General features: G+C 37.1%; 1 protein-coding gene across 4 annotated transcripts in view; it reads left to right on the forward strand.

Moving 5' to 3' along the window:
* The window catches only part of POT1 (protection of telomeres 1), a 77360-nt gene that overhangs the window by 23747 nt on the left and 35382 nt on the right, over positions 1-18231 (forward strand). For 3 of the 4 annotated variants that reach the window (XR_010910031.1, XM_060777760.2, XM_060777762.2), the window contains exons 7-9: positions 9088-9218; positions 12070-12102; positions 14732-15022. Coding sequence is in view for 3 of the 4 variants with exons in the window: in XM_060777760.2 (XP_060633743.2) it covers positions 9088-9218; positions 12070-12102; positions 14732-15022 (455 nt within the window). In the remaining variant the exon portion in view is untranslated. The remainder of the gene's footprint in view (positions 1-9087; positions 9219-12069; positions 12103-14731; positions 15023-18231) is intronic. The other variant, XM_060777761.2, reaches the window with a different exon arrangement.

Raw genomic sequence — 18231 nt, forward strand, 5'->3', positions numbered from 1 at the left:
GAGAATTTGAATATGCATGTAGGTAATCTTGGGGTGCAAGATTACCTACATGCACTATAGAAGTTGTTTCCCTTTTCTTCATGCATGATAAAATTTATAGCCCACTTACTTGCAAACATCCCATTTATTTCATTTGACATCATTTCTTAGTTGGTGTGGTTAATACTAGTTTTAAAGTGTGATTATAACTGAAAGTAATAAATTCCAAACCATAGTTTGTGGATATACGAATGACTTGTAAAGTATATTTTGATTTGTGAAATATCACTATAAATACATAACGTGCTATGATAGTGTGCGTTCAAGTCACTACCTACTTATGACAACCCTAAGACAGCCTATGATGATATTTTCCCCTTTCTCTGAATCTGAGAGAATGTGAGTTGTCCAGAGTCACCCAGTGGGTTTCCATAGAGTCTTGGCCCAGACACCACAAAGAATAAGTATGGAAATAAAATTGTTATGAACTGCTATTATTGTTAGAAAGGGGTAGCATAATGTCTTCATGCAGTTGGAGAACAACCATTAAAAGGCACTTTTTGTGCATACTATTTGATGCATTAATGAGATATTTAAGGATTTTTCCCTCTCTTTCATTTGTGATGGGCTTATGGAGGAGCATAGTTGGTTGCTCACCATAGTTTGGACCTAGACATAGGCCTAAATCTAGTTACTAGAACCATATAATCATATTCATACTTCTATGAATCCCAGTGGTTCAATATTTCTGTTTTAGTTGGAGCTAAAAATTAGGTTTAGAATTTAGTTATCCATAGGTAAAGGTAAAGATTTTCTCCTGACATTAAGTCTAGTCGTATCCGACTCTGCGGGTTGGTGCTCATTTCCATTTCTGAAGAGCTGGCGTTGTCCGTAGATACCTCCAAGGTCATGTGGCCAGCATGACTGCATGGAAGTACAATTGTGTCTGGATTTAACACATGTTTTTTTAAAATATATCTGCTTCCTTAAGTTTAGAATTGCCAATGATTTGAGCTGAAATATAAATGCACACATTCAAGAGTTTATGCTCTTAAATATAAAACTGTTGAAGTACACAGAGATGAAAGTTTTTCCAATTCTTTTTTTAATGAAAAATTCTGCACAAAGCGCCATGAGTTACAATAATTTATATGTCAGATGTTTTAAAAAAGGATATGATAATTAAATTTGGGACTGAGTGTTAGTAATGGTCCATCTGCTATTACAAATATTATACCATATGTTTTGACATTTTTTCCTGGAAAAATGAAATTAAAATAAATAGCATTAGTTTCATCTTAAAATCACTGATAAAACTCAAATTATTCTAGTCATGCGTTGACAGCCTATTCTGTAGTAAATCTTTTTCAGTTTTCTATCCCGATGGAGCAGGCTTGCTTTTTAGTTATCAGTTTTTGCAGGAATGTAATGCTAGCTGATAGACCATTTCTTAAAGGCTTGCTCTCATGAGATTTCCTAGAACAGTCTCTCTTTTCAGGTAATACTATAAAATGATTATCTCATATCAAGACAGACAGACTGTAGCAGTAACAAAAATTAATGTAATCTACAATTTGCAAAAAGCATGAGGACCATTTTATTTTGTTTATTCTGGAGTAAAACTATCTGTGCTCAGGGGTTGACTTCTTTATCTGAACCTGTGAAATAAAGCACCAGAAGAGGAGAAAATAAATGTTTTTCTCAAAGATTGATAGCATTCCTAGAGTAAGTATCTGACTATGCACAAATTTCTGAGAATTAAAATGTGTTCCTTTCTATGTAGACTATAGAGGATGTCTAGCCCACTCCCGAAGCATTTTGAATCCCTAAATCCATACTGGTGGCAATAGCATTTTGCTGATATCCTATGATAAGAAATCCTGTTAGCTTGGGAAATACAAGAAAAAAACCCACGTCTTTGTAAAAGAAATAAAGAAACTGCTAAAAATAACCATTGAAAAGAAGAAAACCTGGGAAGTAGAATTTAGGAAATCTAGAATGAGGGCAAATAGAAAGTTAGAGTAAATCAGTGGCTGGGTTGTAAAGTAGAAAATGGCAAATGATCATGGTACAATAAGGTGAGAAGAAATTTAGACTGAAGTCTTTGTAGGACTCTACCAACAATCTTTTATCTGTATATATTAAGACATGGGAGAGAAATTAGTCCTAACTCAGCTGGCCAGATTTCCATGTCTAGGTATTCAGTGCAGTCTCTACATCAGGCCTGCACAACCTGGCCCTTGTAAAGAGCTAATACGTTAAAAAAAAACCCTTTAGGCCACCCCTCCTTCCGCACTGTCGGAAGACATGCAAAGGGCCTACCAATGAAGGAGAAGTCCAGCCTTGCCCGTGTGACAGGGAACATGTGGGATACATCCGGCCCACATGTTGTACAGGCCTGATCTACATATATACAGTTTTATATGTGCTATTGAAAGCCCTGGACAATCAGTGTTCTTAGTTTGAAGCTTATATTTACAAGTTCATATTTGTAGGTGATTTACAATCAGTTAGGTGAAGTGTACAACAGGTGTGGCCTTCCACATTGTTTTTGGCTGTAACTCCCACAATCCACCAGCAGTGACGATGCTGAAGAGCTTCCAAAAACCATTAACAGAACAATCCTATAAATCTCTATGAGAGGTATGAACCTTGATGTCCAGTAGGGCTTTCCTCCCATTAAGTAGGCATAGGATTGCTGGTTCTCAAAAGTTAGAACTGGACATTTAAAAAGTTGTTTGACAAATTTGTCTGGCCTTAAAATAGTGAAGCCTCCATCATAATGCATAACTTGGTTTATATTCCATTTCTAGAACTTTGCATTGCACTAGCAAAAGTAATATATTAGATATGCTTGCATCCTCATATGAACTTTCAAAGTAACCATGACTTTGACCCTTGGACTATGGGAATTTAACAATAGGAAACAAGAGATAGCAGCTATAATTCTGTGAGGATTGTTTGCTTGTTTATAAAGGTACTCATCCATTCAACAAAACCTACTTTCAGAGCAATTGCTGGTGAGAGCTACACGTCCCACCCACCTGCCTCTCACCTTCAAGGTAGAGAGGCTTGCCTCCATTGCTCAGCAGGGAGAGGTGATCAGGCATGGCTACTTCTCCTACTTTAAATAATAAGTAGCCCCTACTTTAGAAACCTTTAAAAAGTCTCAAGACCTGGCTCTGCCGTTGCGCTTAGAAAGAGTAGTCACATCATTGTATGCTATTGCTCCCTCAACGTTCTTGTCCCAGGCGTTCTCTCCCCCCCCCCCCCCTGTACGAAGGTTTGTTTATTTCTCTGTCTCTCTATGATTTCTCCCTTACAAACAGTTCTGCCCCTTTATATCACCCTGAGTTTTTAAAATCATTTTATGTTATTATGTTTTGGTTTCTATGTTTTGTGTATATTCTTTATATGCTTTGATGTTTTATACTTTATTGTTATATTGTTTATTTTACTGCAATTTGTATTTTTGTATTGTAATTTGTTGTTCGGGCTTGGCCCCATGTAAGCCGTTCCAAGTCCCCGTTGGGGGAGATGGTGGCAGGATATAAATAAAGATTATTATTATTATTATTATTATTATTATTATTATTATTATTATTGTCTTGAATAGAAAAACTGATGGTTATATTCTTATGGCAGCAATAGCCTTCTGACTGTTTGGGAGCTAGAATCCCGCAGTCTTTTCAAAAGCAGTATTGTATGCAGTATTGTAAAAGTAGTGTGTGAATATATTTGAGTTCTGTTAGAAATTGCAGTGTCTATTAGACTAGGTGCTTGTGATAATTCAGCTATCCAATGTATGTGTGCTCAGCTCTATTGAATTCAGTGGGTCTTACTCATAGCTATGTATGTATAACAGGCATGAGAAGTGTCTGTCCCTCCCAGACATTTTAAAAAATAAGTTATTAAACATTAACATTTTAAAATATTTCAATTTTTATTGTGCAAGAGCAAAAAAATGTTTTCTTTAAAAAAAACAAGCAGGTGAAAATGCATCAGTTCTGCATAAATTTCTAAAAAGGTATCTATTTAAATATATGTGCATTTTTCAAATGTGCTATATTTATAAGATAAGCCAATTATTTGGAACATTTTGTTTTCAGCGTTTATGCAGGAGGGGTCTCCCATTTCCCATGCCTGCCATACATGCTTAACTGAAAGTAAGATTCACTGAATATATCCAAAAGGAGGAAATCAATAACTCCAAAGGAAGCAAAACAATGAAATTTTCTACATTTTAAATTAAATATCCATCAAAACAATGTCTTCATTTGTATGTTTACTTGTTCCAATTATACTTATCTGTATAAGTCTGTGTTTATCCCATAATGTCATATCATTTGATTTTTCGTCTTTTTTAAAACATTAGAATATGTTTACTGTTTAGTAGTTGAATGTTGTAATAGTTGACGTGCATTGTTCATTCGCAGAGATATAGGAAATAGATTCCCATAATATCTTCCACACCATTTGACCATTCTATCTAATATGTGTGATCAGATACCTAAAACATGGCTCCCAAGTCATTCTCAGTAAAATCATGAGATACATTCTTAAGTAGAGAATTAAGGCAAACTCCTCAATTAGGAATAATAAGACACATGTCTCAGGCAGTTAATTTTGGGTATCATTGAAAGGGTTGCAGATTACTTAGTTTATTTTTGTATTTATATTTTCAAAAATGAGGAGAGACTTCCAGAACATTTTCTCCCTTACCTATCAAAGTAACTTGATTGGCTCTGCTTACTATAGTCAGCCCCACACATTCACTGGAGTTGGGCACAGGACCCTCACAAAAGTGGGGAAACCAGCTGAAGTTATCGATAAAGTTGCAATGGAAGACTTAATCTGCAAATAATAAAATGTGTAAAAATCAAACCTATCACAAGATTTCTTGGCAAGATTTTTTCAAAGAGGGTTTACTTTTGCCTTCTTTCTGAGGCTGAGAAAATGTGATCTGCCTCATTTTTCCCCAAAATTGAGTTTCAATGTGATTTATAAATTATAAATCATAAAGTCAAAAGAATACAAAAAACCAACAGTGAGATATAATTAAACAATTAACAATATTAAAACATTTTGAAGCATATGCTAGAAAATAATAAAAGATGTCAGGATCTGAACAGGCTAATACAACCTCCCATCCTGGATTTGGATATCATAACCCGAAAGCATTTTATTTGCTTTCGGGTTTGTGAGCTTTGCAGGTGCTTTATTCAAGAATTTGTTTTTGCAGTTCCATGAGATATATATTCTAAAACAAAAATTGAAACCAAGGTTATCTAAGTGCAATAGAAAGTCACTTTGAAGATTCATGCTACCCAACAGATTATAAAAGAATGTGTTAACTGTTTTTTTCCCTAAGCATTAGTTGAACTTTTTTGTCAGATTCTAGTAATCCTTGAGAATGTTTTAGCATTAGCTTTGCACTGTTGAACTGTCAGAATTTCTCTCAACTGATGTGAGATCGCTTTTTAGTGTAAGTATTTTACACTGTGTGTTCTGAATTTCTTGTCTGAACTGAGATAACCTCTTAGTGATACGCAGTGATGCAGAACTGTAAATGTAATATATGTTTGTCTAGGTTTGAAAAGGAGATTAGATTTCAATTTAAGGAACTTTAGAACACATACATCTTACCAACATGCAATTTCCTCACCTTAATCATTAAAGTAAGGTGTATATGGACTTAAAGCTGGTTGTCAGATTTTGATAATGTTCGTATAATTTGTTTTCATATTTGCTCTGTGTTCCTCTTTGATGTTGCATCCATTATACTCAGAAGTCCTTTACTGAAGATATTTTGCATAGCTAAACTGTTGGCTAATTCCTTTGAAAGCAAGTAATTTTAGTCATTGAAAAATGGGATCTTTCTGCTGTCCATTACAGATTAAATTATTACTCATTCTGTAACTGCAGTAGAGTCTTGCTTATCCAACCTTCACTCATCCAACGTTTTGCATTATCCAACGCAGTCTGCCTCTCACCCGGGTCCATAGCTGTTTCAATACATTGTGATGTTTTGGTGCTAAATTTGTAAATACAGTAATTACTACATAATGTTTCCGTGTAATGAATTGCTTTTTCTGTAGATTTGTTTTCTGTTGATTGTTTGATGTTTTGGTGCTTAATTTGTAAAATCATAACGTAATTTGACGTTTAATAGGCTTTTCCTTAATCTTTATTATTCAACATTTTTGCTTATTCAGCGTTCTGGTGGCCCATTTAAGTTGGATAAGCAGGACTCTACTGTAGTTGCAGACCTGTCTGGTTGTACTTAATTTTTTTTTCTTATGGTATTTATGCAGTTTGGAATTGATATTGATTTAATTAGTAAAGGTAATATTTTAATAGCTAAACTAACTACAGTTAAACAGTTCCAAAGTATTATCTATACAGATCCATGCAATCACACATTTAGTGGGAACTGAGTGAGAAAAAGCTTTACATTGTACTTTTCCCAGTGACCTTCCTCAGGATCACTGTAGGAGAGATTTCCTCAGGTGCACCAAATCTTCAAGACTGTTCTTCCCCATGCTCAGGAGCCCCAGTGTTATATTTGACAGTTGGTCCAAGGAGCCACAATGAAATTGTTAATGGGGACCGGCTTCAGGGAAAATGAAACGTGCTGTTTCAACAGCTTCACTGGTTACCAGTTTGTTTTGGGTACAATTCAAAGTGCTGGTTCTGACCTATAAAGCCCTATGTGGTTCAGGTCAGGGGAGGCCCTTTTCTGCTTCCACCACCATTGTACATGCAATTGGTGGGGACACAACAGAAACACTTCTCAGTTGCTGCCCCAAGACTCTGAAACTCCCTTCCCAAGGAGACCTGAATGGACCCTTCTTGCTGTCCCTCTGGTGGCAGGCCAGAACCTTTGTATGCCAAGCGAGGGGGTGCTGTATGGTGCTAGTAAAATGCTTTAACCACTTATTTATTTATCTATCTATTTATTTTAAATTGTGTTTACGGTAACTTGATTGTTTTAGCAAGCCTATCTCAGACTAAGAAGCACTGGTTTGAAGGTTAGCTAATAAAGTCTTTTGTGAGAGTGCATTATGCAACACTGGCAGAAAATGTTACATAAGTATGCATAATGGATCATTTAGATTATTATATTTGTGATGGTTTTGATTAACGACTTGGCTTGGAAGTCCTATCAGGCCTTACAATAAAGCTCCAAGGCAATTTGCACTTTATCATACAAAGGAAATTAGGTGAATTGCTCAAGATTGTTTTTAATACCTAACAGGGACTTTAATTTTTCATCTGCTATATTTTGAGATCTACAGAAAGATTACACTACTTAATCTATAGTTGTAAATGCTTTCCTCTATGTATTATAACAAACTATTGAAACATGGTCACATTTTATGCAAAGTATTATTTCTTCTGTTTACATAATTATTACCTACTTAATTTTTTTTAAAAAAATAGTACCTATAGTTGCACTAGGCTTTTCCTTTGCATTAGTAATTTAGTTTTACAAAAGAAAATCTAGCCTGATACAAACTTTTTAATGAAAACAAATCACAGAAATTGACATTTGACATTTCATTGTTTCCTCCATCCAAAAATACTTTATTTTTTAAAAGTGGCTCTTTTCATACATTTGAAAATCATGGAAAAATATATAGCAGAAATCAATTTTTTCTTGTGTTACTTGGGGAAGAAGACTGCCCAGGTCAAAACATACACATGAAATAATTATGCTATTAGCCTGCGTTTTTAGACAAAGATTTTCTCCAAGAGCAAGCCACTATATTACTTGATGAAAACTGGACATAGATGAAACCATAGTACTTCTAGTTTTCAGGATATAAATTGAAAGTTGCAAGACAGAAAGAATATCACATAAAGTGGAAGCAGAAGGGTGACTGATGGGAGTGACAATGCCAAAACCAAGTAGTGAATTCTAAACAGTCATTTTGAACCAGTTGAATTTATGTAGGTCTTCCTGATAGCTCACTAGTCAAAGTACCAAAGGGTAACTAAGTGGCACCGTGCTCAGAAAGATCACCAATGTCTTTCTCCCTAGCCTGAAAACTTGAAACTAGAAGGAAATTGAATCTCCCCATTCTGAGAGCATATACAGTGGACTCCACTGGCATGTGGTTCCAGGATTTAATGTAGATACCAAAATCTGTGGACACTTAAGCCCTGTTTTAGACAATGCTTCAGTAAAATGGCATGAGGATCTGTGAAATGGCAAGAAACTAGAACAGGCTAAGCCTACCCAGAAGCATAGGGCTCATCACAAAATCAGATTAAAAAATATATTTTCAAGCCATGGTTGGTTGAATTGTGGATGCAGACTCCGTTGATGCACAAGGCTTTACTTCAAATGTCAGTGGTCTTATCAAAGCAGAGGCAACAGCATTTTGAGTCTGTTGGTTTTTCTTTTCTTTTTCCATGTTCTGAGTAATGTCTTTTACTTCTTGCTCCTCTTTCTTTGCAACACTGGAAGATAGTTTTAGTCTTTTTAGAATCCAGTGTTCATAAAACAGGAGCATCATTAAGCAGAAAATAAAAACTCAAGCCTACCACCAAAGTAGACCTTACAGTATACTAACAGTTAACAAAGATGTTGAAATACTTGATATAGAAGGAAAATACTGAGCAAGAATTCCACTGAATTTTTGCTGGCCATACTATAATTCTCCCTGTCTCTTTACAGAAAATGGAATGGCAATGTCAGGGTTGGCTAGTAATAGGGTTGGCTGACCCATGTACTTGCTTTCTTGTCTGTCTTTAGTTCATGTTGTATTAAACTCCTTGTTCTTTGGTGCAAAGTTTCATGTTAGTAATTTCATAGCTGTTTCACCTGAGTTCACATCTGTCTACATGTCACAGTCAGAGATGAGATAACCAAAAACTCATGAATTTTGTAACAGAGGTTGGTATAAAATCTCAGAATGTCTGACTTGTAACTCTTTTCAGGAAATTATATTGCCTTCCCAAAGGTATCTGGAAACCTATAATCTAGTGCATATATTTACTATAATATATGTCCTTTCAGGGAAAGCAAAGTCACAGATATCCTTCTGCATAATAATTTTATCCTGTTACCTTCGTTTTCATGCCTGCTTTTTTTATTTACAGATTATTGTTCGGTAGTAACCATTGTGGACCAATCCAATACTAAGTTGACATGCACACTTTTTCATGCAGACAGAGATACTCTTCCACAAATCTACAGAAATGGTGACATTGTTCGTTTCCACAGATTAAAGGTAATTCTGGGGCATTTCCTAATAAATTGCAGAGTGCAATTGCAGAGTGTAAATTGTTTAGTGTGCTTGCCACATCAGTCTTGAAGAAATTCATTGTCTACATGGGGCTACCATAGCTGGTTATGGGAGCAGAACATGCCTTGGTATACATCTCTTTCCCATTCCAGGCCATAATCATAGTCACTCTCCAAATAGGCAAAACTCTGAAAAAGTAACTTTGTTGGACTATGGCTCCCAGAATGCACTAGCCAACATGGACTTTGATTAGTCTCCTGCATTCAAATGGCAACATTTCTAGATTCCTCCAGGCACTTTGTACAGCAGCCAGACAAAAATCTACTCATGTTGGGTCTGTATTTCTTACTGTATGTGTGTAGTTTTGTGATGAGTTACTGTTTTCCTCATAGATCAGGTAGGTTCTATCCACAGCTTGCCAAATCCTACAGCTATGTCAGCTGGGATCTAGGACCTTAGTCTAGAATGTAACTTTTCTATGTTCTAGGCCCTGTTGTATTCTAGACCCTGCTTAGTCATATGTTGCTTTTAAGTGCTCTGTCCAAATCACAACCTCTCCAAGCCACTGCAAGCTGGATAGTAAGTGTCCTAGAAGCAAATAAAATACAGTAGAGGCATTTCACAGCAAAAAATGTGCTTCAACCTGCCTATCAGCAAAGCCCAACTGTCAGCATCTGACCTTATCTACACATTGTTTAGTAAACTCACAGGTTTTCATTCAGGTTTTCATCCAAAATATCCAGAGGCTTTAATCTTCATAGTTGCAGTATATACCGTGTTATGGTAAGATTGAATTTTTGCTGTTCTTGTTGTTAACTGCTGTGAGTCGCCTAAGGGCTGAGAACAGCAGTATACAAATAAAGTAAATAATAAATAAATAAATAAATAAATAAAAATGTACAAACAGAATACACAGATTCACTTTCTGTCCTGTACTTTCAAATAATCAGAGTCATCAAATAGTCATATACAAAACATAGGCAGATACTCAAACCAAGTCACACATGAGAGAGAAAGATGGATCCTTTCATCCTCTTTATTAAGTCACCTGCTAATAGGTCATCAGTAAGGGACACTGGCTGATGCAGCCCCTTTGCAATAACCTTCAGCCATTATAACACTTCTTAGCTATTGCATCATGACATTCACAGTCATACCCAGGTGCTATCAACATACCACATGTTTATCAAAGAGTATTTATACTATGATGAGAAATGCTTTGCCATTTCTAACAAGCTCTACTTCTCAGCCCTGGCTGGGAATCTTTCAACTGCAGCTCCCATGACTAATGAATGGGACTGATGTGAATTTGCAGCAACATTTTTACATGGATTCTTCATCCACAGATTCCACCACATACAGCTTTAAAATATCCCCCCCCCAAAAAAAGAAAATGACATAAAGCAAGCCTTGTTTATGCCATTTTATATGAGAGAGACAATTTTATGCCAAACTACTGTAAATAATGGGACTTGAACATCCACATATTTTGGGACCATGGGGTCTTAGAACCAAAACCCACTGGATTCCAAGAGCTCAGCAAGCTTTTGCTGTATTGAACAAAACAGAATCTTATGTGCCCTTCCTCTGTGCTTTTCCTCTATTCCCCCCCCCCCCCGCCCCACCTCATAATAAAAATTCCACTGTCTAGCTCTTTTGCCTCCTTTTCTCCCTTTTAATATATGTCAATTTATAGGTACAGTTTGTGCAAGCAAAAAAGACCCACAGAAGAATTGTAAGCATAAGTCCCTAAATGTTTCCACACTTTGTTCATTATTATTTGAGCCAAACCCATATGTTTTGGTTTTGTAGTAAGAACTGCTGTTTAGGTAGAGATTTTTTACCCCCACTCTCAAACCTCATAAAATTATTACTGTTCATCAAGTGGAAGTAAGTATGTGAAACTTGTACTCAGACTGAACCTATTGGGGATTGTTATAGCTCTCTGTTACTGATGAATATGCTTTAAGGCAGGGTGTAATGGCTAGGTCTCTGAAGATGCTGCAACAATTTGGTTTGTTACATTTGAATTTCCACTTTAAGCAAGGCTATTTAGCAAGATGCTTCATTTTTCTCTTTCACTGCTATTCATATATGAGTTTTCTTTGCACAAACACTGCTTGAAGCAAAAAATAGCCACAAAATTAATAGCCACTCCTAGTTTATCTCAAGATCTCTATTTATTCCATTAGGAGCATGTTGAAAAAAAGTGTGTGTGCGGGGGGGGGGGGGATGTGCCAACTCTCCACTATATTTCAAAATGCTTACGTTTGTCTACTAACAGGCATTTACATTGGTATAAGTATGTTGTAGCTGCTTATCTGGGAATCCAATTTAGCTGTGGTCAGGCTTCAACTGGCAGGCATATTTTGCATAGTAAAAGTTTCATTAAGCTACTAAAACATTATAGTTTTAAGCTATCGGAGTAAATTATATCTTTTGTGTTTATTGGTGCCTAAATGTTGTACGTGGAATGTGCATCCGTTGTTTCAATTAATTCATGGACTCTCTACTCAAAACCATTTCTGTCTTAAGATATCAATTTTATCCTAACAGCAGTATCTGAATTATATAAAGATCATAAATCATGATTGAAGTTTAGTATGAAGTTTTAGAAGTTTATATTCTTTATTTGGGTGAAATGTGATAAGTTTGCAATCATCCAATCTGGAGACAAAGATAAGTCAGGTTTTATGACGGATCTTTTTATATTGTGCTCAAACATCACGCTGGTTCATGTTCTCAGACTATTTCAATTTGAGATTTGATTTTACTTTTTCATTCCACGTTTGCAGCTTTTAAAAAATATCTCAGCTTCTCTCTCCTTGTCCCTCAGATTCTGATGCTACAAATGGAAAAGAAGCTTGCAGTAAGTTACTTCAGAAAAGGAGAGAGAGAGGAGAGTAGAATAGAGGAGGACTGGAATCATGCGCTTCCCAGTAGTTCAGACAAAAGCAAATGGCTGCAGCCTCTTTTAGCTCATATATTCATCTTTAATAATAATAATAATAACAACAACAACTTTATTTTTTATACCCTGCCTCTATCTCCCCGAAGAGACCCGGGGCAGCTTACAAAGGGACATGCCCAACAAAACAGGTTAAAATAAGCATACAACATTATAAAAACAATTAAAAGCGATAACATGGCTGAGCAAATAAGATGCTGGGTTTGGTTCATAGTTACTAAGTGCAATAAATCCTAAGTAGAGCCAGGGAAAGTGCGACAATCAGAGGGCTGGGCTAGGAGGCAAATGTTCTTTTTAATAGTGCTTGCAAAGCTTGACTACCATCTGATGTTTACATCTGTCCAAAATTTCATCTGTGAAATGTTGGAGAGTATGCTGGGTGCATGCTGCCTATTATGGTAGAAGCAATGTTTGGTTTGTAACTCTGGTTTGTCTGGAGAAAGATAAACTAGAGCAATGGTTGTCAACCTGTGGGTCCCCAGGTGTTTTGGCCTACAACTCCTAAAAATCCCATCCAGTTTACCAGCTGTTAGGATTTCTAGGAGTTGAAGGCCAAAACATCTGAGGACCCACAGGTTGACAACCACTGGACTAGAGTTTCCAGTCCGTAAGTAATGATGAACAAACCAAAACCGAAGGCGATAGATTAATTTAACCCACTTACTGGAGAATCAAAAAACGGGCAGCATGTATGCCTGCCCTCCCCCAAATCTTGATTTTTTACAACTGAATATTGTTTCTTTAATTGTGCATTTCGCCATACTAAAATAGATTATCTGTAATAAAATCTTGTCACATTAATTTAACTTAACATGGTAAAATGTATGATTAAAAAAACAATGACTGTGTTAATGTAGGCATTCTCAGTAGAATAGTATCTTCTTTTACAGTGAAATAAGCAAACTGGAATCGGATTGATTTGCATGCTTCAAATTTGAGTTCATCAGTGGGCTTTGCTGTTCACAATGTTTACTTCCTTTGCTACCAGCAGTGCTCTTTCCAGTTTGCCATAGTGGCTGGGGATGGTGGGAGCTGTAATTGGACACATCTGGAGGGTGCTGCATTAGGATAAGGATGTGGACTAAGAGTTCTGAGGAAAGATTTAAGAGAATTTGGGAAAAGGAAGTTCCATTTCAGAATGACAGTGGGTGAAAAACTGATTTTCTAGACATTTCCCTTGTTTGAAAAGCTATCTTTCTATAACTATTGCATTGGGTGAAAGGAGAAGGCGGGGGGAACCATCAAGGAGCTTGAAAGACTACAGCCTTCAGGTACTTTGCTGCCCTTCCAATCTTATATGGGTAAAAGGACTGTAACCTTCCGAATCCCTTGCTGCCCTCCTCTCTCATATTTCCAATATCACACAGAATAAATAAAGGGGAAAGTCAGATGTAACTTTCCAGATTCTTAACTACCCTCCCCCCTCTGGGATATCATTTATGGATGAACTTCCCCCTGTTACAATAATTTTTCCATGGGAGACCTCTTCAAAAACTGTATATTTATTAATGTCTGGAAGCAGGGGAAAATGTTTTAGCTATTTGTTCTCTCTTGTTTGAATGAGCAAGGTAGAACACTGCACATCTCTATTGTGTAATGTGTAGTTCAATCTCATGTAAATACATATAGGATCACAGCGTAGTGCTGACTTGCTGTTTCTTGTTTACTATATACCCGTTTGTATAAATTGACTTCATGTATAAGTCAAGAGCAAGTTTGAGAGATAAAATTAAAGGTTTTGCTATGACTTATAGATGAGTAGAGGGTAAAACTTAGGGACACACTTAGAAAGAGTGTGCATGTGAGGAGATAGGTATCTTTATGGTGACCTCAGTCAACATTGTCGCTTAAGCATGTGAAGCTGCTTGGGGCACCCATGAGAAAGAACAGCTTTCCCCCCTTCCTCGCTTTGTCAGCCTGCTCAGCAACAATGTGTGGAAACCTATACAGACTTGCACAACAGTTCCCTATAGAAAATGACTACGAGCCTCATGAGACATACAGTAAGCCCCTATGGCCACCACTCCTATGCTCAACTGCCCAAAATGGAGGGGAACAGAACACATTGAGCTGTCATCATCATTTGTTTCCAGCATTAACCCATAGATACATCAATTCAAGTTTGTTGGGGTCATATTTTTCTTATTTATGTCAACTTATACATTGGTATATATGTGGTTAACGGGTTATGACATTTTATGTTCACTTTAGAAGGGGGTCTGACTTCTGGAATGAATGGATTGGATTCTACCTGATGTGCCCCAAAGACATTGTCCAGTGGAGGATTGTTGTCAGTCTCATGTGCTGAAAATCAAGACTCAGCTTTTCAAATTCAATACTGTTATAAAATGTTCAGTTCAATTTGTAATAATGTATGGTATTTTGTTATTTTTCCAACTATTGTATTTAATTTTGTAATTCTCTTTAAATTTGATTAATAATCCAATTATATTTTGGCTTTTTAGATAATTGGGAAAAATGGTGCACTTATTTTCTATACTGTGTGTGATTTCTGTTCTTTCTCACCCAGGTCAGAGAGTTTGGTGGCCAGATGCAAGGGATTACCAGTGCTGGGTTTGCAGCACTTACATTTGATGGCACCATAGGGGCACCTGTAATTCCCCGTACATCTAGCAAAGTGTTCACGTTTACAGATGAAGACAAGAAAACAGTAGAAGACTTGCGTGTTTGGGTGGAAAGCAATCTTTCCAACTCTGCCCCTGCTGCAAAATTATTTGACATCCAGCCACCAATGTTCTTTCAGCTCACTTGCCAAGTGGTAGGAAAAGCAAAAGTAGATGGATCTTCCTATCTCCTTAAGGTTTGTGCTTCTTTTCCCCTAAATTATACAATTAAAGAACTTTTACCTATTACAACTGAGATAAGATGTCACATTTAATCTGTGATAGATCTGTTCTCTATTCTTTAATTTCTACTGCTTTGTGCTCACTAAACCTTATTTTCTATTGGAAGTTTTGTATTCCAATCATGAAATTTGAACCTAGCGGCTTTTGCATATTCCATTCTGTGTTTCAAATGTTATTTTAAATATTCTACTTCATGAGTCTTAAGCAATATATATATATATTTGCAACTAATCATATAACTAGGCCTCCCATCTCTAAATAGTTTTTTATTCTTCCCATTTTATCTGTTGGACATCTTTTTGATCAGGTGCCACAACAAATTTAGTAAAAGAATGTAGAAATGTATATACTGGGTGCAGTACTGCTCCTTTCTCTTTCATCCCGCCTTCACCTAACACAACTCTTATAGAAGTAAAATAACCAAAAAATTGCAATGACTGGAAACTAGATGTGAAATGTAAGATTATTATGAATTTTCCTGTCTGAAAACTGATAAAAATTAGGTGCTCACTATCCAATATAGTCAAGGGCCATCTGAGTCTATATTAGACCAGCTAAAGCTATATTGCTTTTTGATATCTACATCAAACCGCTGGGAGAGGTCATCCTGAGTTTTGGAGTTCGGTGCCATCTGTACATAGATGACACACAACTCTACTACTCCTTTCGACCAATCCAGACAAGACAGAGGTCCTCCTGGTTAGTTGCGAGGCTGACTGGGGTATAGGAGTATGTGTTTAACGGGATTACACTTCACCTGAGGACATAGGTCCACAGTCTGGGGTTCCTCCTGGACTCGGCAGTAATGTTAAAGCTCAGGTGTCTGAAATGGCGGGGACGACCTTTGCACATTTAAAGCTTGCACGCCAACTGCAAGCACAATGCCCGTATTAAAGCAGCAGGTTATTACCTATAAAGACCTAAACGGTTCAGGCCCTCCCTGTTTTCATTCCCCCCTCCCCCATGTACCTGCTTGAGTGTTAAGATCTACCAGGGAGGCCCTCCTCTCGGTCCCATCACTGTCACAAACGCAGTTGGTGGGGATGAGTGAGAGGAGTTTCTCGGTGGTGACTCCCTGGCTTTGGAATGTCCTCCCCAAGAAGATTAGGCAGGCCCTACACTGTCCTCTTTCTTTAGGGATCTGAAGACTTGGATGTTTAATCAAGCCTTTGAGATCATCTAGCCCCAATGGCTGCAGAAAATGACACAGCTCTGCACTTTTATCTCATGCCCTGTTTCTTACCTACAATTTGCACTATCCCATTCCCTTCTCTTGTTTACAGTTTGGCAATGTCTTACGGTAATTGTCACCATAGGTCACTGGACGTTGTTCTGAGTTTTAAATTGTTGTTTTTACTTTATTATATTGTACTGTGTGTTTATTTTATGCTTTGTCTTAGGCACTTTGTGCCATATGTAAGCTTCCCCGAGTCCCTTCGGGGAGATTGAGGCAAGGTACAAGAATAAAAGTTGTTGTTGTTGTTGTTGTTGTTGTTGTTGTTGTTGTTATATGCTTCCATTCTAAGATAGATGGGAATATTTAGGACCAGCATCATCTTGGCCTAACTATGATTTCAAATTTTGGCTATGTCTCTCAGCTGAAGGAAAATTTGAGCTGGTAACAACTTGTTTTTTCTCTCTCAGCCTATTCCTTTCTTTATCTCTTTCTGGCTCTTCAACTGGCAGATATCAGACACAAATGGCCCTGCCAGCAGATCTCTGACAGAAGAGGAATGTGCTAGCAGAGGAGCATTTCTGTTTGCAGAAGAGTCTTCTATCTAATCCCAAGACCCCTACGGCTGATGTGTCGTTGATCTGGGATTGCATTGTTGTGTAGGAAAAAAGCTCTTTCAGTAACACTGGCCAACACACATTTTGGTGTCTCAAATATTAGACCTGTTTCTGGGTATATTTGACCTGCTGATTTAAAAAATGGCACCACTTTCCCCCTAACCCCTCTAATTTTTGACATACAGAACATATGCCATTTACCATTCTTCATCTGTTCACCCATAGAAAACCATGGTACCCATATCTAAGAATCTGGAGTTGATGCTATCTACCCAATGCAGTTTTTTGAATCAGTGCCCCAAATAACTCCAGGAACAGGCCTAGAACCCAAGGCACCTATATATGTGTGTGTGTTTATATTTATTTATTGTTGGGCTGTGTTATATGTGTCTGGTGGAAGGCAGAGAATCAGGTTAGTGACTTTTAAGACTGAACTGCTTTTATTTAGAAATATTGTTAAGTTCTTAAATTAAGAAGTCATTTTAATTTTAGATCAAATATTCTGAAAGTGGGTTAAACCACTGAGCTGCTAAAGTTATTGGCAGAAAGGTCGCAGGTTCGAATCTGGGGAGCGGCGTGAGCTTCTGCTGTTAGCCCCATCTTCTGCCAACCTAGCCATTCGAAAACATGCAAATGTGAGTAGATCGATAGGTACCACTCCCAGCGGGAAGGTAACATTGCTCCATGCAGTCCACATGACCTTGGAGGTGTCTACGGATACTGCCAGCTCTTTAGCTTAGCAATGGAGATGAGCACCAACCCCTAGAGTCGGACATGACTGGACTTAATGTCAGGGGAAAACCTTTAACATTACTATCTATCTATCTATCTATATATATGCTAATTCATTTTGACATTAGGCAATGAACAACAGTCTGTAGTCTAATTTCTGTAGATTTGCACATTCAGCAGATAATACATAATTGTGAGCTTTCCCATGTAAGGGTTGATGGCCTTACCAATTGTGTCATTTGCACACACACAATTAGCATGTTCAATAAACATTACTATAAATGGAATATATTGCTCTGATCTTACAGCCGAAAGATGTAATATGTAAAGGGATGGAGCCCACTATATACTGTGATGGCAACGAAATCCACTTCAGATACTCTTAGGGATTTTCACTATTTATGCTAACAGATGTTTTCTATTATGTAATACACCAATGTATTCTGTAATACACCATTCAAAAGGATGCACAAAAACAGACAGGAGAGCAAATGAGCAGCTGGCAGGTGTTAACCAACTGTGGAGATTTTTTTAAGCATTTGTAGGAAGACACAGCAATCGAAATATGTGCTGGTAATATCTGAAGGAGTTAAAATGAAAAATGGAGGGAGGAAGCTCATGAAACCTGATTAATTTTTGG

This window comes from Anolis sagrei, chromosome 5 (genome assembly GCF_037176765.1).
Source record: "Anolis sagrei isolate rAnoSag1 chromosome 5, rAnoSag1.mat, whole genome shotgun sequence".
NCBI classification, from domain to species: domain Eukaryota; kingdom Metazoa; phylum Chordata; class Lepidosauria; order Squamata; family Dactyloidae; genus Anolis; species Anolis sagrei.